This window comes from Hyperolius riggenbachi, chromosome 1 (assembly GCF_040937935.1).
Source record: "Hyperolius riggenbachi isolate aHypRig1 chromosome 1, aHypRig1.pri, whole genome shotgun sequence".
Lineage (NCBI taxonomy): Eukaryota > Metazoa > Chordata > Amphibia > Anura > Hyperoliidae > Hyperolius > Hyperolius riggenbachi.
In genome coordinates this window covers 265306563-265333563 of record NC_090646.1, presented here as the reverse complement: position 1 = coordinate 265333563, position 27001 = coordinate 265306563, and the positions used below count along the sequence as shown (strand labels likewise).

At 42.6% G+C, this 27001-nt stretch overlaps 1 protein-coding gene across 4 annotated transcripts in view; it reads left to right on the top strand.

Moving 5' to 3' along the window:
- The window catches only part of ARHGAP24 (Rho GTPase activating protein 24), a 682757-nt gene that overhangs the window by 155491 nt on the left and 500265 nt on the right, over window positions 1-27001 (top strand). For all 4 annotated transcript variants that reach the window (XM_068233497.1, XM_068233498.1, XM_068233495.1 and 1 more), the window contains exon 2: window positions 8128-8327. In XM_068233497.1, the coding sequence (XP_068089598.1) occupies window positions 8148-8327 (180 nt within the window). In that variant the 5' untranslated portion in view covers window positions 8128-8147. The remainder of the gene's footprint in view (window positions 1-8127; window positions 8328-27001) is intronic.

Sequence of the window (27001 nt, the reverse complement as noted above, 5' to 3'; positions counted from 1 at the left end):
GGCTGGATTACCTGCATGCTTGTTTCAGGTGTGTGATTCAGCCTCCACTGCAGCCAAAGAGATCAATAGGACTGCCTAGCAATTGGTATTGTTTAAAAGGAAACATCCATATCCCTCTCAGTTAAGGTTCCCTCTAAGTAATTGTATTCAATGCCAAGCTTCTGCAGCTAAAACAAATAACATTTGGGGATGTATTAATTGGGAAATAAAAACTTGCGATGCTAGCATGATGTAAATATTTGTTGGTTGCTATTGGCAACAACACTACACCTTCGTTCGACACCATATCACAGTAAGTGTGATAACTTGACACTCATCACAGCAAACAGAATAGGAGATAGAACTTCTTAGACGTTGTCAAAGATTCAAGAGTTTATTTGTAAAACAAATATACAGATGTGTTAATCAGCAATCTTATATCTTCGGTGCATATTACCTTCCTCGGCAAAGCAAACGGTCTGTAGAATCTTATGCGTTCCATGCAGACTTGGTCTATCCCTAGTGACGAGAGACCAGGCAGCTTTCTCTTTGTTACATCTATGCTAGTTGCACTTGGGCATATATACAGCATAAAGTTATGGAAAGTTACAAGAAGGAAGTCAGCAGAAGTAGAGAGCAGTGCCCTCGGGAGCCCATGTCTTATACTGACCTCTGAAGAGTTAAATGTGACATCATCCCGCAGGGATGATCTAGTACCCATCACATGCAATTGGCTGATAATAGCATGTGATAGGTGATCCTATCTGTGCCTGCCCTGATGGGACAAGCCAAATATGGCGTTTCCTCTCTTATTACCCAGAAATGAGGGAAATGTTCCATGGATATTGTTTACTTTTAGGAAATATGAAAACTCTCAATGTTTACAGTAAAGATGCCTGGCAGTCTGTACATCGTGGGCAGATAAGCACTCTGGCCTTGGGCTGGCCTTGTGTGAGACACAAGACCATGTTTCACAGTGCTTCTAGAAATGTTACTTAAAGGGAGACTCTCTGCAAGTCAAGTCTTTTAACTAACCTCAGTTAAAGTAACTGAGGCCTAGGAATTCACACATATCATACTTAAATTCTAACACATAATATTGCCCCGTTTAACTATCTAGTAAGGCCACATCTGGAATATGGAATTCTGTTCTGGGCACCACATTACAGAAAGGATAAGAGCAGGTGCAGAGACAATCAACAAAATGTATTAGGGGGCATGGAATGTCTTACCAGGAAAGGTTGGATAAACGACACCTTAGAGGAGGTCTAATTAACATGTATAAATACATCAGAGGGCAATATAAAAGCTCGGCAGATGAGCTTTTTGTCTCTAGGCTTGTGCAAAGGACTATGGGACATGATCGGCGCATGGAGGGAAAACGTTTTAGCTGTTGATTTAGGAAAGGGTTCTTTACAGTAAGAATAACTCAAATGTGGAATGCGTGACCACAGGAGGTAGTTATGGCAAATTCTATATCTGCGTTTAAGGGGGCTTAGATGCTCTTCTTTGCGTTGAAAGACATCCATGGCTATAATTACTTGGTCATTCCGAGAGGTGTTTTTTCTTTACCATAACCTCTGGAGTTGAGAAATAATTTTTTATTTCTAATTGGACCATGCCATATAAGGGTTTTTTCGTCTTCCTCTGGATCAACAGGGATATGTGAGGGTGCAGGCTAGTGGTGTACCTTATTTTCTGGTTGAACTTAATGGATGCAGGTCTTTTTTTCAACCCAAATAACTATGCACTATGCATATCGTAACCTAACTTTCAAATTAACCCTTCCCTACATATACCCAACACTAGCCCCCTCTCCCCCCCCCCCTCCTTACTAATGGCTAACTCTAACCCCCTCTATGGGCTGCTAAAGCTGCTAAATAAAACCACTAATTCACTCCGCTGATAAATCCAGCCACTAAGTATCATGCGCCATAATTACACAGCTGGCATGGCCATGTAATTACTCTATGTGGGGTGCATACATTACATTATGAGTGCCATAATTTCCTTTCTCTGCCATGAGGTCTAAAATAGCTTGACTGCATGAGGTGGAGTGTCGCTAACTATTTTAAAGGACTGCTAAATCTCGTGTTTATGAGATACTTATCTATCAGTAGCATCAGAAGTGTGTGAGCTTAAAGCCATGCAGATTATGTAGAACATTACAGATTCATAGTAAGTTTCTATGAATTTACAATATAGTGTCTGAGAATACTAGTGTATTACAATCCAAGTGGATGCATACAGAGGGGGCTTCCTGAGTACTAGGAACTGGCAAAGGCATATTTTGGGCCCCTTGCCATTTTATACATACATGTTATTTGACCCCTGGCTTACTTATGGACCCCTATGCTATGGGGTCAACAGAGAGTGGAATGTGATGTAGAGAGAAGGGCCCATAAAAAAACCTTTCCTAGGGGCCCCATGGTTTATAGTTACTCTCATAAATATACAGTTTTAACTTGTGGTGTCATCATTTAAGCAGTAATTTTGGGTGTGGAGTCGCACTTACTTGGCTTCCATCAGTCTCAGATGGTCAGGTGTGCAGATCCAATAGTCCCGGACACCATGGGACTCAAACTGTAGCAAATGAAGAGAAAGATCCGCACCACCTTCAGAAAAGCTTAGTCTATTTTATTGGAAAAAGACATACACAAGTTTAAAAAGAACTTTAAGGCAGGACAGTCCACTGTTTCGGGCTCCTGCCCATCTTCTTGCTAGTTCTGAAGTAACATACAAAAACACCAATATATATACAGAGAAACAACCAATCACTGAGTATATACTAATTAGAGGACCTGATGGGAAACAGCCTATTTAAATATCTAGTCACGCCTCCAATATATTTAAATAGGCTGTTTCCCATCAGGTCCTCTAATTAGTATATACTCAGTGATGAAGATGGGCAGGAGCCCGAAACAGTGGACTGTCCTGCCTTAAAGTTCTTTTTAAACTTGTGTATGTCTTTTTCCAATAAAATAGACTAAGCTTTTCTGAAGGTGGTGCGGATCTTTCGTGTCATCATTTAAGCACAGAAAGCAGTACCTAACCCATAGGGCCGGTTAAGACGGATAGTTGAGCACGGTAATCGCGTTGTTTCTGGAGGGCTACAAAAGCAATGCTTAAAGGAGTACTGTAGGGGGGTCGGGGGAAAATGAGTTGAACTTACCCGTGGCTTGTAATGGTCACCCGCAGACATCCTGTGCCCGCGCAGCCACTCACCGATGCTCCGGCCCCGCCTCTGGCTCACTTCTGGAATTTCCGACTTTAAAGTCAGAAATCCCCTGCGCCTGCGTTGCCGTGTCCTCGTTCCCGCTGATGTCACCAGGAGTGTATAGCACAAGCCCAGTATGGTTTGTGCCTGCGCAGTACGCTCCTGGTGACACCAGGGGAAGCGAGGACACGGCAACGCAGGTGCAGGGGTTTTCTGACTTTAAAGTCAGAAATTACAGAAGTGAACCGGAGGCGGGGCCGGAGCATCAGTGAGCAGCTGCGCGGGCACAGGATGCCTGCGGGGGACCATTAGAAGCCCCGGGTAAGTTCAACTCATTTTCCCCCGACCCCCCTACAGTATCCCTTTAAAGGGATCAACTGCCACCTTTATTCATATGAATGGAAATGCTTGCTTCCAATGATGGTACCAGTGTTTCCTGTAATTTGCCTAAATGCTGTGGTCGATCCAGTCACCTCGTTCTGGATTCTACCTGCAGCTTCCAGGATTGGCTACGTTTGGTGGTTCCATGTACTCCAGCAGTGGTCAAAATGCAAAGGGATGACCAAATGACTGGAAACACCACTGAAGGTAGCCAAATGCTTTCCTGCTTGCATGCATAAAAGCATTTGGCATATACTAAATGAGCCACGGCCGCTGCTGCACCCTGGCACCCATGTGAACTGGGTCATATTTACTGCATTACCCAACTCGGCAGTGAGAGAAAGGGACAGCACAATCCAGGTATAGGGAAAGACTAATTCTCAATTTTTATATTTGTAACTGTATCAGTGACTTAATGTTTTTGAATTATCATGTTGGTCTTGACTATAAAATGCAAACAATTGCTTTGCAGGATCAGTCTGTAGTTATTTTCTGCAAATAAATAATAGTTTTGAATTGTTTACATATGTCATTTTTATTCAGGCTTTGATTTTCTAAACCACAGAGAGTGAAAACATATCAAGTTGACAGAGGGTTCATAGTGATTTTTTCCTGAGTGGTAAAGCTGTCAGATAATGGAGCATTTTTAATGCAGTTGTAAAATTCTGGGAACATGTATTATACTTGCCTACAGGATATGAAAAGTTTGCTTTAAAAAAGAAAAGAAAATGTAAATATGTGTACCGTATAAAACTTTCAAACTTTGATAGATCACATATAAAACTATTCTGATTCTGATTCTGATATAAAGGTAGTATGTCTCTAGAATCTACTGCATATATTGTTAATAACTCACTTATACCAATCCTAAAAATATCAGCTAATTAAAGGATGTCTTGTTTAAAACATAACAACTACTTTTAGGTATGGTGTTAAATACCATTGTACTTTTAATAGTAATCTTAACTTATTATTTAATTGCTCTTTGATCTTTATCTGTACATGCAACAACAGTCTGTGCTAAAGCCCAGGGATGTCTGCTAGACACTTGCTTATTCTACTATTATTGTTCTATTCCATGCTGCTGCAGCTTAAAATGCATATAACACACTTGAAATAATTTGCCAGACCGTTTTTTTATGCAATGCAGTGATGTGCCACCTCTTTCCCTCCCAGGCATCTTTGTTTCATTCCAGAACTCTGTCTGTGCCAGCCCTGCTGTTTCTGGCACTTATGTATATGCCACCTAGTGTTAACCTGGAGAGCTTTTACCAGGCAGATACTGCAGCAGAGCCTTGGTCAGAAATTAGATGTTAGAGACAGCCAATGGTAGGGGAGGTGGCCCCACACCACTGCACAATCTCACTAATATTATAAATGCGGATATTTTGATGTTTGTTACTCAATCACGCAACAATGGCTGAACATATTTAAATTAAATTTGGCACACACATAGTACATTATCTGGAATAACATACTGGATACTTTTTATCCCCATAACCAAAAAGTGGGTGGAGAGAAATACAAATTTCACCAGGAAAATGTAAACTGCAGCCATTCTTACACTGTTTATGGTAGGGTTCTCAAATGTTGCACAGTTGATGCAGCAACTGGTGAGAAAGGGTTGGCGGGCACTCTCCAATGCCTTTTGCACAGTTGGTCACTGGGGGACTGGGATTCATATTCAGAAAAGTGGGTGGAGCCTACAAAAGCCAATCAAAATTCACCTATTGATTTTCAAGGGGAATATTTAATTGCTGCCATTCTTGCACTGTTATTGGCACAAGCCTCAAACCTGGCACAGTTGGTCATTGGGTGACTGGGGTTCTTGATTAATTTTGTAGAAAAGGACTTAACTTCAAAGTTTTTCTATAAGATTTTGGCAAAATCTTATAGAAAAACTTTATTAGTACAAAATATCAAAAAGATCATTAAAAAAATTCTTCAATTCCACATAATTTATCTTCATGGGGTCAATTAAGTACCACAGGACAAACATAATTGAAGCTGATTAATGGATATTAAATTCTGGCTTGATGCAGCTTTGAATAGGTTTTGTATTTTACAGGCAAATGTTAAATACAAAACCTATTCAAAGCTGCATCAAGCCATAATTTAATATCCATTAATCAGCTTCAATTATTTGTGTCCTGTGGTACTTAATTGACCACATGAAGATAAATTATGTGGAATTGAAGAAGTTTTTTAATGATCTTTTTGAAATTTTGTACTAATAAAGTTTTTCTATAAGATTTTGCCAAAATTGCACTGTACTTCCTCGTTTTTTGAAGTTAAGTCCTTTTCTACAAAATTAATCAGGTCTTGTGGGCAAGGTGGATTGCCCTTAAGAGGACTTTGTATGTTTTTGATCCTTCACTTTTAAAAAAGGACGATACCCAATTATATGTATTCAGTAGTGACTGGGGTTCTTGCCATTAACAGTGCAAGAATGGCAGTAATTAAATATTCCCCTTGAAAATCAATAGGTGAATTTTGATTGGCTTTTGTAGGCTTTACCCACTTTTCTGAATATTAATCCCAGTCACCCAGTGACCAACTGTGCAAAGTTTGAGAACCCTACCATTAATAGCTGCAGTTTCCATTTTCCCAGTGACATTTGTATTTCTCTCCACCCACTTTTTGGTTATGGGGATAAAAAGTATCCTATATGTTATTCCAGGTAATGTACTATGTGTGTGCCAAATTTCCTTCAAATCCGTTCAGCCATTGTAGCGTTATTTAGTAACAAACATCCAAACTTTCGCATTTATAATATTAGTGAGATAATTCCATTCTCAACCTGCTACAATTGTTTTTGGGAAGATTGGAAATGGAGGTGAACTTAAAGTGGTCTGAAAGTCAGCATTTCTACTTTGCTCTAAAAGATTCCTTACAGCTTTAAAGCTACTATCCCAGAAAAAAAATGTATCACTGAAATGGTTAAACACAGCACTTTGTCCTGCTATGCAAAGGTTATTCAGCTTCAAATCAGCATCCAGACTGGAGATAACAATCTTTGTTTACACTCCAGTGTTGATACATGTGAGAAGCTGTCTCTGCTTCAGGCACACACACAGTTCAGAACAGCTCATTAGAAGATTTTAATAGAGTGGAGTGAGCTGTCTGCACCCGTCCCCCCCCCCCTTGGAGTGCTGCGTGTGAGCCAACCCCAAGCTCCACAAGCTTGGGGTGACCCATGCTTCACTCCTTTCTTTTGTGTTGCACACAAGTCATGCTCAGTAGCAGAATGCAAAGGAAGTTAAGGTAAGTGCCTGTTTTTAATCTTAGGAGGCAGGTGCGGACGGCCCTCCCCGGCGTTGGCCATGCTTGGGGGGGTCGCCTGCACCCCCCAGCCTCCTCCTCTGTGGTGCCGCTGTGGTCTCCGAGCAGTGAGAGAGCTTGGGGCCCCGAGGCTCCCCGGTTGTATGTAGGCATTGGGAAGCCTCCCTGTGGCGCCCCTGGATAGTGCTAATGTAGCATGAACTAATTCCCGCAGGGCAACTGCTTTGCGGCATTGGTTTTTGACCCTGCATGATTTGGCATGCGAAAGCAAATGCATATTTGCATGAGCATTGCCTCATGAATAGCCAATAAGGCCAAATTTTCTAGCCAGATATGTCAGGTGTTCACTTGGTGTTTAATGCACACATTAAACTCTCTGTGGAAGATTTTAATATACTGTATAATAAAAAGCAGTTTAAATAAAATAAAATGGCAGCTTTCAGGGCAAGATAAACTACACTTTGGAAACTTGTAATTTGTAGACAGACAATAGTACTTGTGCACAAAAGCAAATATGATAACTGTATGAGTAATAAAGAGTAGGAAAACACATTTTTATTGAATGTTATGTCAGAGTTTCAGACCACTTTAAGTGTCATGCTGTTCCCAAGAGGTTATGCACACTCAGTCAGACATCAGCAGATAATGTAAGGTACATAATGGATTCCACTGACTTGCCATTCAAATGCAATGGAAACTATGGAAGGAGTAGTTGGAGTCAGAGAACATAATAGAAGACTTGTGAACTGCAGCTTTACGAGGATTATAGCAGGATTCTACTTAATACTAGGCTATTTTACTTCAGCGTAGCTACACTGAAACCTGTGCGAGCACTTTTCTACAAATGGAGATGGATTTTATATCTGTGCAATTTGTTATCTCAGTAGTCACAGGGCATTGAGTGCTCTGTAAGGCAGATTAAGTGCCTGACTTGTCTGTGCAGTCTGTATACTAGCATAGGAAGAAAAAGTGCAACACTGAAGGAGATTGGCTGTGTTCCATGCTACCTGACACGTCTAATTTGCTCCCTTTCTTTGTTTGCCTTTCACAGCAGACCCACACTTTAAAAAGTAGGTTAGCTCCCTGCTGACTGCCACAAGCGTAGCTTTAAGTTTGAAAAATGCAGCAGGAGCCCTTGCAGCGCACCTTTTGTTGTCAGGGGCTATTTATTTTACGGCTGTTTTTTTACTGAGGAAACTTTTTTTTATCTCCTTTCACAGCAAATATGATTTCATGTATTTCTTTTCTTTTTCTCGTTTCTTAAACAGAAAAGTCTATCAGCCTGATTATGGATGACTACAATGTCTCTGCGGAGAGCCCTCACACAGGCCAAGGCCGGCAGAACACAATTAAGTGTGGTTGGTTGCGGAAGCAAGGAGGTTTTGTCAAAACCTGGCACACGCGCTGGTTTGTTCTCAAGGGAGACCAGCTCTATTATTTCAAAGATGAAGATGAAATGAAGCCTTTGGTGAGTAAATGGAACATATAATGCAGCAGGTTAAAGAGACATTAGAGCACTCTATCAGACAAAAGGCAGACTGCTTTAGACCTTACATTCTTCTGAATACCTGCCTTGGGCCATTCTTGCTTTATTAAGAAGACTGGTGGTTCTGTGATGCTGTAAGGCCTAGTTTGTTAAGTCATACTCTAATCAGTTATGGTCTATTAATGACTGTTGTTTCAATCAGGAACACAGTTTTAAGTTAAGCTTATGTTTAACATTATGTATGAGAAGACAGGTACAGGCAGGTACAGTAGTTGAAGCATTTCAGACACAAGGGCTTTAGCCATAGCTAGGCCTAAACACCTTGCGTCTGAAATGCATCAGCTACTGTACCTGTCTTCTGAGATGTGTCAATAAATTTTACTGAGTTTTACATGTTGTGTTGTGGGCTTTTGTACATAATTCTACATTGCTGCCTGGTAGAGGGATGGCCTGTTTGTTAGAGATATTTCAGTGGGTTTTTTGCTTGTTTTTTTTTGCTCATGTTTAACCACTTTACCCCCGCCCGTACGGATTTCTCCGTCCCTTTTTCCATCCTTTAACCCCCAGGGACGGAGAAATCCGTACTTTGCGCACTCCCGCCGCTGCCCGCTCGTAAACACGCCGCCGGCCACTCGTAAACACGCCGCTCGCCCGGAGATCAATGAACGGGAAAATCCATTCCCGTTCGTTGATCTAAGCCCCGCAATGATCCGCTGCTCTCCGATGAGCAGCGCGATCATTGTGAAAAAAGACCACTTACCCAGCCTCCTAGTACTTCCTCCAAGAGTCCGGAAGGACGCTTGGAGGTCGCATTAAACAAAAAGTTACTGTGGCCATCTTGTGGCCAAATAGTAAAACTACACCCTAAACATTTTTCACATACAAATAAATTACTTTTACACAAAAAAATTAACTCATTACCTCCCACACTCCCAATTTTTTTTTTTTGTAATTAAAAAAAAATAAAAAATGTACAATAAAAAAAATACATAAATAGTTACCTTAGGGACTGAACTTTTTACATATTTATGTCAGGAGGGTACAACACTGTTACTTTATAAACTATGGGCTTGTAATTAGGGATGGACACAAAACTGAAAAAAATGCACCTTTATTTCCAAATAAAATATTGGCGCCAAACATTGTGATAGGGACATAATTTAAACGGTTTTATAACCGGGACAAAAGGGCAAATACATTTCATGGGTTTTAATTACAGTAGCATGCATTATTTAAAAACTATAATGGCCGAAAACTGAAAAATAATAAATTTTTTCCCAAATGTTTTCCTATTTTCCCATTAAAACACATTTAGAATAAAATAATTCTTGGCATAATGTCCCACCTAAAGAAAGCCTAATTGGTGGCGGAAAAAACAAGATATAGTTCATGTCATTGCGATAAGTAATGATAAAGTTATAGACGAATGAATGGAAGGAGCGCTGAAAGGTGAAAATTGCTCTGGTGGTCAGGGGGTAAAACCCCTCAGTGGTGAAGTGGTTAACATTGTTTTCCAATTGTGAGTTATCTCTCTCTGTACTTCAATGTTTTTTACTCATTTCCCGCATTGGTTTAGGCCCTTTTCAACCTTTCAAAGAACTAAAAAGAGCCTACTAAGGATGTCTTTTTTTGCTTTCCAAGCTCAGTGATTCTCATTTAATTCTTGTCTAGATCATGACTGTCAGTCAAAAAAAAAAGCTTATAGTTTTCTAGTTTGTTCCTGTGTATAACTGACAGGCAGCTTTGAAATGAGATAACACAAATGATTAAGACCTCTGAACATGGTACTCATGCAAAGTAAAAAAAAAAAAATGCAGGAGAACATAAATAAATGGACCTCCCTGATTAAATATATTTTTGATAATTCTAAAAATACAGCTTTAAAGGATACCTTAGCAGTAATTATTTTTCAAAAAAGGACACCTAAAATGTGTATGGGGAGTTGTGGGGATGCTTACCACACCACCCTTGCCTCGGCGTCCCCCTCCATTCTCCAGAACTCATCCACATTATCTTCTTCCTGGCCCGACGCAGTCGGTTCCCTCCGACCCAGAGGTATCTCGATGCGCATGCACATTATGTCCGCTTGGGCGCCTTGCGACCACACTTCCTGGTGATGCGATATAACATAAGCACGGTCGCAAGGCGCCCAAGCGCACATACTGCACATGCGCAGCATAGTATGTCCGGATCGGAGAGCACCAGCCATGCTGACCGGAAAGAAGATTACATGGATCAGTACCGAAGAACGGAGGGAGACACCGGGGCATGGGAGGTGCAGTAACCATACATACAACTCCCCATACACACATAAGGTGTCATTTTTGAAAAATAATTACCGCTAAGGTATCCTTTAACATTAGTTTGTATAGAGAAACAAGGGTACTTATTTCATAACTTTTTTCCATAATATATTTTCTATAGATATCACAAATACATGCTTGTGAAGCATTTTGTGGATGTATATTGATATGATGATCCAGATAAATGTTATTATTCAGTAAAGTGTGACGATGCTTGTGATAGCATGAAACAGATCTATGTTATGCACATTTTCTGGTGAACCTTCTAAAAAGGCAAGCTGGAAAGGTAATAGTGTAGCCTGTCTTTGTGCTGTTTATTAGTTTACCCGATGGTATGTCAAGCATCTGCAAACTGCGCAGAGATCTCCTAATCTTATAAAAATACAGTAAACTGTGTTATGTACATTGATATATGATTCTGAGATAAATGTCATGTGGGTTTAGTATGTATGAGAGATGCCCTTGCAGGAAGCCTTGGTACTGAACTTTGCAATGTGTGTAAGGTCATCTATATGGCCACCCCACACAGCCTCCACAGCAGACAATCTGAAGTTTCAAAGACGGCTTTTGTATAGTTGCAGCTTAAATGCGGAAATTTCCAGTATTGTTTTGCTAGTCTCAAAAAGCAATGTTAGTTGCTTTTTGTATAAGAGATTTTTCATAGAAGCTCTGAGCTTCAGGCTATTTTCTCCTAGGATATATGTCATATTATACTGTGAGACTTTAATCTAGTCAGATTCCCACACATTTTATTAGATCACAGATAGCGTGCACTATACAGAGAAGTACTAGCTCATCATCAGTTACTGCATAAGAGTTATAGATAATTGTAATATCACACTTCCCAACAAACTTCATAGTTGCCTTTATGCTTGGATGACCTCTGGCTCTACAAGAGCTCAAGCTTACGTAAATATCAGCATGTACAACAGGTATGAGGTTTACAATGCTCATAAATCAACTTCCCAATTACAAAAAGAGAACTTTCACGTAGGAAAACTATATAGATGTTTACTGGTGAGGTGATAACTCGTAGCATGTTGAGCAACAAATACCTTCATAACCTAATTAAATGAAGTTACATAGGGCCACTTTATTTATCTAGGCATTCAGGGATATCTCAACATACTGCAGAAACAGATAGAAAATGTGAGGCCTAGAGTGAGAATGGCAAATTGTGGGCCTAGAAAAATGGGGATATGAGAATAAGTCAATGGCTTTTTATCCTTATAATGCTAAACAGCCTTCTTACCTCCCAAATGAATTAGCTAGACTTTATCCACCACAGTCAAAATATAATACTGTGATGTCATCCTGATAGTGTAGTATACAGTCTGAGCAAGGTAGATTTGGCACAACTGGTTTGGGAGCTGGCCTTAGGGTCTGGATAGTGGTTTGGCACTGAAATGAGCACCTGCACAGAAGCCAAAGAAGGGCTTTAGGTGTCTTACCTGAAGCCAGTAAGAAGATTCATGGTAAGCATCCATAGGTTAGTTAGCCTTTGTAAAGGAGGGTTGGCGGTTGGATAGGAGAAGGTTTGTTTTATTAGTTATTAGTATTAAAGAGACTCTGACGCCAATAAAAATATGACTATTTATTTACTATTCCTCTTCTGCAATATCAGCTAAGATGAATCACTGCATTCCCGCAGCAAACCGAGGTCTGTAACCCCCCAAACTCCCGGGGCAAAAATCCATGACTTTCAAAGTCGTGGATTTTGCTGCCTGTGGAGGCAGAGCTTTGGGCTGTAGCTCTGCCTCCAGAACAGTCAATCAGCGCTGATCGCCGCCTCTCCCCGCCCCTCTGTCTTCTTTCACTGAGAGGGGCGGGAAGAGGCGGCGATCAGCGCTGATTGACTAAACTGCCTCCTCCAGGAAGTAACGAGGGGATTTTTGCCCAAGGGATTTTGGGGGGCTAAACACCTCGTTATGTCACGGGAATGCGGTGATTCATCTTAGCTGAAATTTGCAGAAGAGGGATGGTAAATAAATAGCGCTATTTTTACTGTCTTCAGTCTCTCTGTAACAAAATTTTCAGCCTTAGTTCTTCTATCCTATAAGTTCCTTTGCCTGTTCTAATGTGCTCTGGCTTACTGCAGCCTTTAATAATTGCACAGTGGCTGTGTTATCTCTGTTATATGATCTAATCTGTTTCCTTGTGCCGGCTCCGTCGGGCTAAGGCTTGAATGTGTGGAATGTGCAGGGTTGCTTGTGATTGGATAGAAGCGATACACACCCTCTGCAGGCCCCCTGCAGGCTCTGTATGACTTACACACTCCGCTTATGTAAGCCTATCACAAGCTGGTTAGTTTGTTTGTAAACACTGCCTAAAACTGTTAATTACAAGCCAGGATTGCAGCAGAGAGTGGCAGAAACAGCACAGAGGGGCCCAGAAGAACATAATAAATAGAATGGTATGCTTTTTGCTGTAAAAATTTTAGAGTACAGATTCTCTTTAAGGAGGTTATGGTTATACTGAATTTACAGGTTTAGTATCATTTGAAGTTAGGTGTTAGGGTAAGGCAACAGTAAGTAATGTGGCCATGATTATACGACCAGTTAGGCTATAAATAATAAATCTGACTGTTGAGAGAAGATATTTTTATGCCAAAAAAAACAAAAAACATGCATATGCAGAACGTAATTCATTTATTACTAGAATATAGCTGACTGAAGATGCAATGTAGAAACAAACACTTTATCTTACAGAAGAGGATTCCCAGGAAACAGGAGCACAGCATTTTGGGCTTGTCACTCTGTCGCCTAGCAAACAGATAATCCAATCTCTTGAATGACAACATAACTTAAATGCACTGACTCATTATACTCAATAGACCTTTACATTTCCCCCATAAACCAGTTGGCTCAGGCTATGTTTTGATGAAAAAAAGCACTATCCATAACTATAGTTTGGTCTTCCTTCAAATATATCAGAGTTAAATTCTTTCTGCAATAATAGTTGGTCTACTTCTACTTTGTCCTAATGTCTTTCATCTAAGCTCTCTGAGAGACATCAGTAATTAAATTCAGAATAAGGGCATATGGGAATCCACCTTATCTGATTCTTAAAGAGAAACTCCGACCAAAAATTGAACTTTATCCCAATCAGTAGCTGATACCCCCTTTTACATGAGAAATCTATTCCTTTTCACAAACAGACCATCAGGGGGCGCTGTATGACTGATATTGTGGTGAAACCACACCCACAAGTAACCCCTCCCAGAAGAAAAGTTCAAACTTTTGTGGGAAATAGCTGTTTACAGCTGTTTCCAACTGCCAAAAACCATGCAGCAGCTACATCACCTGCCAACAGTAAAATGTTCACTGGAGTTCCTCTTTAAGTTTAGGAAGCTCTGGAAAACAAAATGTCTGTATATTGGTAATTAGAACCTGGAAGTAGAAAAGCGGCTGAGCTCACGTGGCCATCCAGACTAAGTTCACGTGCTGTCAGGTGTGTGTATTAAGGGCCTCCAGCCCAATACCTAGGCCAAAGCAATTGATCCAAACATCAACAATGCTAACTCTGAGATTTATTAATAGTAAAGCATTATAGCATTACAGTGTTAAATAAAAGAAGCAGCAAGACCTAATGCCATCCACACTCTTCAGTGCTTATTCATAGGGTAATAAGCTAACAGCTGACACACCATTTAAATAGGAACAGGCAACCAATCAACAAGTTCACTTGTTCCACCCACACCCTGCCCTTTAAAACAGTGCCAGCTACAAGGTATATGCTTCGTTAAAAAGCAACAACTTGTATAATAAATTGCTCCTCCATGTGGAAGTATGTGGAAGTAGTCTACTGTTGTCCTCTGAAGGGTGACAAATTCCCCACCCCTCCCACGTCACACATGTCCAGTGATTCTTGTTTTTACTGGTGAGCGTCTGACAACAGTACGTAGAGGATCCGTTAACAGTTGGAATTCTCCATCTGTGGTGATGGAATTCTCCACCTGCTTGTTACTGTGTTTGCCTTTTAGCAACCCAGTTTTGTAAGTATTTTTGTTAAATTTTATTTCTCATTGTTTTAAATACTACACTATATTGGCACTCCTGGTGTTCTCTGTTTTTTCTTCTACCTGGTTCCTGGAATTCATTGATTGATGTTCATTCACCGGACACACCCACTCATTCTCACACTAAACCTCCCCTATCTGCTCCTAGCACTAACCTCTCCTAACCTACACCTAACACTAACCTCTGCCCTATATATGTTTAACATTAAAGTCACATACACACGATCAACAAATGTCTTTTACTATAAAAAAAACTTAACAAACGACTATGATTAAAAAAGTTGGAAAAATACGTCTTGGTGTTCAAACGACTATTATACACACAGAACGACTTGACGGACGACTTGGTGAACAACTACAAATTTACATATCGTTACTCAACTGGTGAACAACGAATATGTTCTAGTTAGTAATGGAAGTCATTGAAAAGTCGTAGCAGACTTCTGTACACATTGCCATGTTGGACACAACTTCTCTCAGTCGTCCATCAAGTCAATCCAGCAGCTGGTTTGACTTAAGCTGCGTCTTATCAGTGGTTGAAAGCCTCTTATCAGTGATAACACCTTGTCGTTTGCACTGCTTTTACTTGACAAAAGACGTCCAACTTCTTCAAGTTGTTTGATAATTGTACATTTAAAAGATTTTTGTAGAATGTGTGTATGAGCCTTAATCCCCCCTTACCTACATAAAACCTGGAGTTCAGCTACAGTGTAGCCAAACTCCATTGCTGCTAGTTTGCATGGGCACCCAAATCACTGACTGTGGCTGGTAATTACCTAGTTTAACATGGGCACATACAGTTGCATCAAAATACCTGGGCCACAAATTGCACTCACATTCACTGCTTTGGCATAACTCCCTTTCATGAACAGCACTATTGTCCACTGCAATTAGTAATGTACCATCCCTGACAGTCATCACAGTTTTGCCAGATGCCTATCACTCTTCAGAGATAATAACCACAGCAATATATTGCCTACTACAATCTGCTACATATTCCACCTGTAATTTATTTTGTTCAGAATTCTTAAACTAAAGTTACCAGAAGTAAAACCTCAGCAAGTATTAAGATGGCAAATCTTATTCAAATCCTAATGTGGGGCCTTTTTCTTGGTACAAATGATCAGGTATATCTCCGGGGCACTCAAAAATACATGGCTTATAAATATTTCATTGGAAAGCGTCTATGTATAATTTAAAGCTGTAAAGGAATAGTTTATCGGCTGAAATGTAATAGAGTCTGGAGCGCTGCACACAGCTCAGAAACATAGAGATTTAATCCATTCTGAAAATGGTGTGTGTCAGCAGTTAGGAGTCAAGGAAATGGATTTTCTGTTATCCCTCTACCCACCGTGGGATACGGGGATATTTACTTTTCATATATCGCCTTGTAACCCATTAAATCATTAGCCACTGCTTTGTACAACTTAGAAGGTCACGCAAGCAATTAAACCTCTTAACACAAAACTCTCGCCTAACATAAATGTATTAATATAAAATAACTGTCATAAGTGGGAAACTTATAGTCATAGCAAAGACATTGCTTCGTTATAGACTTAATAAATTGTGTAACTGCATGCACAGATAGTTTCTGAATGTCATCTGACCTCAACCTAAGTTATAAGACATAACATTTTATGTTACTGAACAGATAGGTTGAACAAACAAGGTCTATGTGAGCCCACAAGTGTTTGGTTACTCTTTATACTTTTGAATAATTTTAGTAGTAATTTGCAACTGAATGCTTTCTGCAAATCTGTGTAGTGTAGGTATTTTTGCCCATCTCTGTATAAAAAATAGTTTTATAATTCTATATTTCTTGCATCAACACCCATCAGACTCAGTTCAAAACAATCTTAGTGGGACTGAGATAAAGGCTCTTTTGTATCTTTGAAAATTGAAGCTGTTTATTTTTATGAGCGCAACTCTGTTCTTGATTCATTCCCACAGCCTAGGTTATTGTCATTATGCATGGGACAAACCGAAGTGTTAAAGCAAACCTGAAGTGAAAACAAGCTCAAGATAATGTTTTATTTTGTAGCGGCAGTATACAGAACTCTCCTAGTGTTTCATATTCCTATGTTCACTTTCAGGGGCTAAATTGAATTCAGAAGTTGTCATAGCAGACATGTCAGTGTGACATATCTGGTTCAGTCAGCTCCCAGCAAAAAATAATTAGCTGTGCAGTTTTCAGGACTTCAGTGTAATTAAGGGTTGTTTGCACGTGCAGCTAAAAATGTACCGTTTCTATTTACTTTCCAGTTGACTGCAGTTTTACTGCCTTATTTGCATATATAAAACACTGGTCTTTTAACTCTTGCAAGACAAACAAATGTGAATACAGGCAAGTTCTAAGTAGGTCTAGTTCTATAAGCACCCATATTTACCTAATTTACCTCTTCTCGTCAAATGTCGTCAAAGGGTACTCTTTAACCTTTTGCCGACCGCTCCACGCCAAGTGGTGTGAACGAGGCGGTAGCCCCAGGACCGCTCAATGCCAATTGTTGTGAAGCTTGGGGGCGTGTTTTGCAGGAGATCACGCGCGCTAATGTGCACACATCCGCTTGAATCTCAGCTTGAATGCTCCATCATTAGTCCCCCAGTCTGTCCCGTGTCTCAAAGTGCTCAAATATATGATGAACAATGGACCTTTTATTATTTTTATTTTTTTTATCTATCGTCTGGCAGAGAGCTGGGATTCTCAGAGCAAAGTATTTTATCACTGTAATTCCTTATTAGTAAGGGACTATAGTCTGACTGGATCTCGACTAAAGATAAACGGTCAATTGCATAGCTGAATATTAACTCTTTCAGGCAGAGAAAGTAGAAAAGCATCACAGCATATTTATTTGTATGCTTGGCACTGTACAGTACATACACATGTCTATCTCATAATGTCACATGTCACATAAGCTTCCCTTTAAGCAAAGCAGCATAAAGCATAATTTATGGTAGATCAGTCAACTGATTGATATCTTTTTAATATTGACTGTTTACCCACTAAATGGGCAAAGGCAACTGTAATAACTGGGCAGAATTTCCAAGCTTTCCCTGTTTTACCAGAGACAAATAAACATTTTGACCAGAAATGGGTTTTAACCTTTTTTATTTTTAACCTTTTAGCAGATAAGTGTAACTAGAGATGAGCGTAATGACCTAATTACGATTTTGTGAAATTTCGCGTAATTAGTGTAATTACGATTATGGCCGTAAGTACATAATCGTAATGAAGAAGGATTTCGCGAAATTTCGCGTAAGCGTAATTTTCGCGTAATTTTCGCATTACAGTCGTATCATGCCGTAATTTCGCATTAAACGCTACCGTAATTTCGCGTTAAACCGTAACGCTCCGTATAATATAAAAAAGCCGCCGACTTTAAGGGTTAATAGCAAAGCCCCCTTAAATGCTAAGAGCCTCAAATTTGGAGAATATATTAAGGAGATCAGGAGGAATAAGAGGAAAATTTTTTTTTTCAAAAAGACCTTATAGTTTTTGAGAAAATCGATGTTAACGTTTCAAAGGAAAAATGTAAACATTTAAAAACCCGTCGACTTTAACGGTTAATAGCAAAGCCTGCTTAAAGTTTAGGAACACCAAATTCCCAAGGTATATTAAGGGGATCAGTGGGAATAAGAGGAAACATTTTTTTTCAAAAAGACCTTATAGTTTTTGAGAAAATCGATTTTTAAGTTTCAAGGGCGAAAATGTCTTTTAAATGCGGAAAATGTCAGTTTTTTTTGCACAGGTAACAATAGTGTATTATTTTCATAGATTCCCCCAAGTGGGAAGAGTTTTACTTACTTCGTTCTGAGTGTGGGAAATATAAAAAAAAAACGACGTGGGGTCCCCCCTCCCAGACCTCTTTAACCCCTTGTCCCCCATGCAGGCTGGGATAGCCAGAATGCGGAGCACCGGCCGTGTGGGGCTCCGCACCCTGACTATACCAGCCCGCATGGTCCATGGATTGGGGGGTCTCGGAAGGGGAGGGGCAGCCAAGCTTTCCCCTCCCCCTCCGAGCCCTTGTCCAATCCAAGGACAAGGGGCTCTTCTCCACCTCCGATGGGCGGTGGAGGTGGAGGCCGCGATTTCCTGGGGGGGAGGTTCATGGTGGAATCTGGGAGTCCCCTTTAAAAAGGGGTCCCCCAGATGCCCACCCCCCCTCCCAGGAGAAATGAGTATAGAGGTACTTGTACCCCATACCCATTTCCTTTAAGAGTTAAAGTAAATAAACACACAGACACTTAGAAAAAGTATTTTAATTGAACAAAAAACATAACCACGAAAAAAGTCCTTTAATATTCTTAATTAACCATTAATACTTACCTGTCCCTTTAAATAAATGATCCCTCGCAATATCCTCGGAAATGTTCTATCAGTTACAATGTAACAAAGTTATTACAATGTAACAACTTTGTTACATTGTAACTACGCCGCACCCGACGCCACTCGCCGCTCAGCCGCCGCATACGCGTCCGTGCAGGACGCTAAGTCCCCGCAGCTCCCGCTGTCCACCCCGCCCACATCTGTCACCCACATGTCACCCACATGTGGGTGACATGTGGGTGACATGTGGGAGAGGCGGGGAGGGCAGCGGAGCCGGCGGAGACTTAGCGTCCTGCACGGACCCGACAGAGCTCTGAGCTATATAGCTCAGAGCTCTGAGAAGCATCTTTGTATTTGGGCTTCAAGGAGCCCCATTGGTCCTTAGCAGACCAATGGGGTTCCTTCAAATCAGAAGGAACCCCATTGGTCTGCTAAGGACCAATGGGGCTCCTTGGAGCCCAAATACAAAGATGCTTTCGAGAGCTCTGAGCTATAGCTCAGAGCTCTGTCGGGTCCTGCAGCGCAGACGCGGCGGCGGCGGTGAGTGACGTCGGGTGCGGCGTAGTTACAATGTAACAAAGTTGTTACATTGTAATAACTTTGTTACATTGTAACTGATAGAACATTTCCGAGGATATTGCGTGGGATCATTTATTTAAAGGGACAGGTAAGTATTAATGGTTAATTAAGAATATTAAAGGACTTTTTTCGTGGTTATGTTTTTTGTTCAATTAAAATACTTTTTCTATGTGTTTGTGTGTTTATTTACTTTTAACTCTTAAAGGAAATGGGTAAGGGGTACAAGTACCTCTATACTCATTTCTCCTGGGAGGGGGGGTGGGCATCTGGGGGACCCCTTTTTAAAGGGGACTCCCAGATTCCACCATGAACCCCCCACCCAGGAAATCGCGGCCTCCACCTCCACCGCCCATCGGAGGTGGAGAAGAGCCCCTTGTCCTTGGATTGGACAAGGGCTCGGAGGGGGAGGGGAAAGCTTGGCTGCCCCTCCCCTTCCGAGACCCCCCAATCCATGGACCATGCGGGCTGGTATAGTCAGGGTGCGGAGCCCCACGCGGCCGGTGCTCCGCATTCTGGCTATCCCAGCCTGCATGGGGGACAAGGGGTTAAAGAGGTCTGGGAGGGGGGACCCCACGTCGTTTTTTTTTTATATTTCCCACACTCAGAACGAAGTAAGTAAAACTCTTCCCACTTGGGGGAATCTATGAAAATAATACACTATTGTTACCTGTGCAAAAAAAACTGACATTTTCCCCATTTAAAAGACATTTTTGCCCTTGAAACTTAAAAATCGATTTTCTCAAAAACTATAAGGTCTTTTTGAAAAAAAAAAAATTTTCCTCTTATTCCCACTGATCCCCTTAATATACCCTAGGAATTTGGTGTTCCTAAACTTTAAGCAGGCTTTGCTATTAACCGTTAAAGTCGGCGGGTTTTTAAATGTATACATTTTTACTTTGAAACTTTAACATCGATTTTCTCAAAAACTATAAGGTCTTTTTGAAAAAAAAAATTTCCTCTTATTCCTCCTGATCTCCTTAATATATTCTCCAAATTTGAGGCTCTTAGCATTTAAGGGGGCTTTGCTATTAACCCTTAAAGTCGGCGGCTTTTTTATATTATACGAAGCGTTACGGTTTAACGCGAAATTACGGTAGTGTTTAATGCGAAATTACGGCATGAACGAAACGCGAAATTTCGCGTTGAAAATTACGCTTACGGTATTTTCAATTACGATTTTAATGGCAATTTCGCTACGCTAATTTCAGCTCAACTCTAAGTGTAACGATTGGTGTCAGCAACAGCTTTTCTGATTACTGGTGATCTGCAGTATCACCACTAATACAGATGCTATATCTGATTATATGGTGATCTGCAGAATCACCAATAATGCTGATATAGCGCCACCAAGGTACTTGATACGTGTAGGGTGTTTGGTGCAACAGTAATTCAAAGAGCACAGGCAATAGATCAGGATCCCCTGAGGAGCAGGAGACTCTGACTGCATCAATGTAATTCACAAGTAATGATTCAGATACTACTGCAGCTGAGGATCTCAAAAAGCTAGGAGATCACGGTCTGCAAGGAGATTGAAGTGTGAGAGGTGATTCAGACAGTACTGCGGCCGAGGATCAACTAGGCAGTAGGAGATCCCGGCTAGGACAATGAATCACCTGGATGGGAGTTTGTGATTCAGGCAGTACTGCAGCCGAAGATTGTTGCTGGATACAATCTCGACTGAGCAATAGACATGACTGAGATGCTATTGCAGCAGTAAGGGAAGGCTGAACACAGTGTAGCTGTAGTGATTCAGACCTTACTGCAGAAGTATATTCCCGAGGAGCGGGAATAACAAGAACCCCTCAGGCTGGGCTAGATCCAGTGCTGAGGGAAAGAGTAGTCAGACAGGCAGATTCGGTAACACACGGACAGAGGCAGTACAGAAGCAAAAGGCAAGATCAGAGTAGTGTCACAGGCAGAGTTCGGCAACTAGATCAGATAGGCAACGGCACAGAATCAGAAGACAGGAGAGTAGTCAGGCAAGCAAGAGGTCATAACAAATAATACAGTTCAATTAGTACTTTAAGCTATCAAGGAATCTGACTAAGTGTGGATTCCCAGCTCCTGCTGGTTCTAGCACACTATGGGATCTGACTCAGGTCTGAGAGCTAACACATATAGTATTCGCAACAGCAGACAAGGATCAACTGACAGGCAGGGTCTATATATACTTGGAGCACTCCTTAGCTCCACCCCATTCACTCAACCAATCAGAAGGGCGGCTGGAGTCAGCTGACCGGCTGGTCAGCTGACTGCCCTTCTACTAGCATAAAGGTCCTGTCGCCTTGCGCGCGCGTGCGTGACCCTCAGCCTCTGTGTGTCAGAGAGGCTATGCACAATGTCAGAATGTGAATGTGTGTTAAAGGCTGCCGGCTGAGATGCAGAGACCGCCGACATGTTGCTTACTGCGGCAGCGGTACTTCTGCTAGCCCTTAAAATAAGGTAAAACTTTATTTGGCTACAGGGACATTTTTCCTGCCACTGTGAAAGTGTGCCTTCCCCAGCCTAGCGGGGCATGCAGATCAGCACAGGGAGCTTTTATGGTTACTTGTCTGGAAGCTGAACCGGCTTCCTCTCTTCATGAAAAGTAATTTTGTTGTGTTACACAATGACATTAGTGCTTGAATCTTGAATCATCCACCTGCGGCGATACACTCCCTACATCCTCTTCCACTAGCCCTCTTCTACCACTAGGTGGCACTGCACCACTGACACTATCTTTTAAACCCCAATCACATGTGATCGGTAGTCAGAAGAGGATGTCAGGAGTGTATTGCCAGGGGTGGATGAAGAGGAGAAGCCCATCTAGCCGCCCAAAACAGGTAAATATAAAACGCTCCCTGCACCGATCTGCCTGACCTCAGCGAACAAATTCTGCCGGCTGAGATTAAAATAATTTCAGCATCTTTAAACAAAATATTTTGTTTGATGATGCTAAAGGGTTGTGGCAACACTATAATTTGTTCATATTATCACACATAATTCCTTGTTTCAAAATTAATTCCAGCAATACAACTAGTTGATGGAGTAATTTAATAAGCTAAAGAATCTATGCAATAAGCACTATCCCTCACCATATAATTACAGTTCTTATTTTCTTGTACTGACCAATGATAAATTGAAAGGTATGTGTTTGTTCGGAGTTATTGCGTGTGAGCATTGTCTTCTGCTCTTTGTTTTCAAGAAAGCCTTTTCATTTTGATTTAAATTTCAATGGGGCAAATACAGACATTTGTATGAAACAATGAGAAAACTCAACAATGGACAGCAGAACTCTAGCATACAATAGCAAGGTGCTCCATGCAAGAAGTATGTTTGCAGTACACTGACAGATCAAAGAATTCCCACTCTCTACGCAGCTGTTTAACAGCCCATAAAGTATTGTTTTGTAAATAAGCTTGAATTAATTAGAGGTGTTAAAACAAAGGCTCATACGAGACTCGTTAATTTCTTGATGTCTGGCATCTTCACTGTTTTTGTCAAAACATGAACAAAGAACTTAATAAGAGAACCCTTGCCAAATGGTACATATACACATGATTTAATCCTCTTTTGGGTATACCCCAGAACATTATTTCACAACACTGCTCCTCATTCCCTGTTTCAATGGCTTTAGATCTATACCATGCTCTTATGAGGACCAAGTAGCCTATATGATTCTGTTTCTATAAACCAGCACAAGTCATTGATAGTGTACACTCTGTTCTAATAAACAGACAAAGCCAAATAGTGTCAACACGTGTATAAATGAATTACCTCAACTTGGGTCCCACATTCCTAATAATATCTGAAAGAAAGGAGAAGGGGTGTGATTAAACACAGGATCAGACACAGCTCCAGCATAGCAGCCTAGTGGAGAGCAGAGAAATAGCAGCAGCAGCACAGGATCAGACACAGCTCTAGCATAGCAGCCTAGTGGCGAGCAGATAAATAGCAGCAGCAGCACAGGATCAGACACAGCTCTAGCATAGCAGCCTAGTGGCGAGCAGATAAATAGCAGCAGCCACACAGGATCAGACACAGCTCCTGCATAGCAGCCTAGTGGAGAGCAGAGAAATACCAGCAGCCACACAGGATCAGACACAGCTCCTGCATAGCAGCCTAGTGGGGAGCAGAGAAATAGCAGCAGCCACACAGGATCAGACACAGCTCCTGCATAGCAGCCTAGTGGAGAGCAGAGAAATAGCAGCAGCCACACAGGATCAGACACAGCTCTTGCATAGCAGCCTAGTGGAGAGCAGAGAAATACCAGCAGCCACACAGGATCAGACACAGCTCCAGCATAGCAGCCTAGTGGAGAGCAGAGAATAGCAGCAGCACAGGATCAGACACAGCTCCTGCATAGCAGCCTAGTGGAGAGCAGAGAAATAGCAGCAGCCACACAGGATCAGACACAGCTCCAGCACAGCAGCCTAGTGGAGAGCAGAGAAATAGCAGCAGCAGCACAGGATCAGACACAGCTCCAGCATAGCAGCCTAGTGGGGAGCAGAGAAATACCAGCAGCCACACAGGATCAGACACAGCTTCAGCATAGCAGCCTAGTGGAGAGCAGAGAAATAGCAGCAGCAGCACAGGATAAGACACAGCTCCTGCATAGCAGCCTAGTGGAGAGCAGAGAAATAGCAGCAGCACAGGATCAGACACAGCTCCAGCATAGCAGCCTAGTGGCGAGCAGATAAATAGCAGCAGCAGCACAGGATCAGACACAGCTCCTGCATAGCAGCCTAGTGGAGAGCAGAGAAATAGCAGCAGCACAGGATCAGACACAGCTCCAGCATAGCAGCCTAGCGGGGAGCAGAGAAATGGCAGCAGCAACACAGGATCAGACACAGCTCCAGCATAGCAGCCTAGTGGAGAGCAGAGAAATACCAGCAGCCACACAGGATCAGACACAGCTCCTGCATAGCAGCCTAGTGGCGAGCAGATAAATAGCAGCAGCAGCACAGGATCAGACACAGCTCCAGCATAGCAGCCTAGTGGAGAGCAGAGAAATACCAGCAGCCACACAGGATCAGACACAGCTCCTGCATAGCAGCCTAGTGGAGAGCAGAGAAATACCAGCAGCAACACAGGATCAGACACAGCTCCAGCACAGCAGACTAGTGGAGGGCAGAGAAATAGCAGCAGCAGCACAGGATCAGACACAGCTCCAGCATAGCAGCCTAGTGGGGAGCAGAGAAATGGCAGCAGCAACACAGGATCAGACACAGCTCCAGCATAGCAGCCTAGTGGAGAGCAGAGAAATACCAGCAGCCACACAGGATCAGACACAGCTCCTGCATAGCAGCCTAGTGGCGAGCAGATAAATAGCAGCAGCAGCACAGGATCAGACACAGCTCCTGCATAGCAGCCTAGTGGAGAGCAGAGAAATAGCAGCAGCACAGGATCAGACACAGCTTCAGCATAGCAGCCTAGTGGAGAGCAGAGAAATACCAGCAGCCACACAGGATCAGACACAGCTCCTGCATAGCAGCCTAGTGGAGAGCAGGGAAATAGCAGCAGCCACACAGGATCAGACACAGCTCCTGCATAGCAGCCTAGTGGAGAGCAGAGAAATAGCAGCAGCACAGGATCAGACACAGCTTCAGCATAGCAGCCTAGTGGATAACAGAGAAATAGCAGCAGCACAGGATCAGAAACAGCTCTGGCATAGCAGTCTAGTGGAGAGCAGAGAAATAGCAGCAGCAGCACAGGATCAGATACAGCTCCTGCATAGCAGCCTAGTGGAGAGCAGAGAAATACCAGCAGCAACACAGGATCAGACACAGCTCCAGCACAGCAGCCTAGTGGAGAGCAGAGAAATAGCAGCAGCAGCACAGGATCAGACACAGCTCCAGCATAGCAGCCTAGTGGGGAGCAGAGAAATACCAGCAGCCACACAGGATCAGACACAGCTTCAGCAAAGCAGCCTATTGGAGAGCAGAGAAATACCAGCAGCAACACAGGATCAGACACAGCTCCAGCACAGCAGCCTAGTGGAGAGCAGAGAAATAGCAGCAGCAGCACAGGATCAGACACAGCTCCAGCATAGCAGCCTAGTGGGGAGCAGAGAAATGGCAGCAGCAACACAGGATCAGACACAGCTCCAGCATAGCAGCCTAGTGGAGAGCAGAGAAATACCAGCAGCCACACAGGATCAGACACAGCTCCTGCATAGCAGCCTAGTGGCGAGCAGATAAATAGCAGCAGCAGCACAGGATCAGACACAGCTCCTGCATAGCAGCCTAGTGGAGAGCAGAGAAATAGCAGCAGCCACACAGGATCAGACACAGCTCCAGCACAGCAGCCTAGTGGAGAGCAGAGAAATAGCAGCAGCAGCACAGGATCAGACACAGCTCCAGCATAGCAGCCTAGTGGGGAGCAGAGAAATGGCAGCAGCAACACAGGATCAGACACAGCTCCAGCATAGCAGCCTAGTGGCGAGCAGATAAATAGCAGCAGCAGCACAGGATCAGACACAGCTCCTGCATAGCAGCCTAGTGGAGAGCAGAGAAATAGCAGCAGCACAGGATCAGACACAGCTTCAGCATAGCAGCCTAGTGGAGAGCAGAGAAATACCAGCAGCCACACAGGATCAGACACAGCTCCTGCATAGCAGCCTAGTGGAGAGCAGGGAAATAGCAGCAGCCACACAGGATCAGACACAGCTCCTGCATAGCAGCCTAGTGGAGAGCAGAGAAATAGCAGCAGCACAGGATCAGAAACAGCTCTGGCATAGCAGTCTAGTGGAGAGCAGAGAAATAGCAGCAGCAGCACAGGATCAGATACAGCACTGGCATAGCAGCCTAGTGGGGTGCAGAGAAATAGCAGCAGCACAGGATCAGACACAGCTCTGGCATAGCAGCCTAGTGGGGAGCAGAGAAATAGCAGCAGCAGCAGCACAGGATCAGACACAGCTCCAGCATAGCAGCCTAGTGGAGAGCAGAGAAATAGCAGCAGCACAGGATCAGACACAGCTCTGGCATAACAGCCTCGTGGGGAGCAGAGAAATAGCAGCAGCACGGGATCAGACACAGCTCTGGCATAGCAGCTTAGTGGAGAGCAGAGAAATAGCAGCAGCACAAGATCAGTCACAGCTCCAGCATAGCGGCCTAGTGGAGAGCAGAGAAATACCAGCAGCCACACAGGATCAGACATAGCTCCTGCATAGCGGCCTAGTGGAGAGCGGAGAAATAGCAGCAGCACAGGATCAGACACAGCTCTGGCATAGCAGCCTAGTGGAGAGCAGAGAAATAGCAGCAGCATCACAATATCAGACACAGCTCTGGCATAGCAGCTTAGTGGGGAGCAGAGAAATAGCAGCAGCAGCAGCACAGGATCAGACACAGCTCCAGCATAGCAGCCTAGTGGGGAGCAGAGAAATGGCAGCAGTAGCACAATATCAGATACAGCTCTGGCATAGCAGTCTAGTGGAGAGCAGAGAAATACCAGC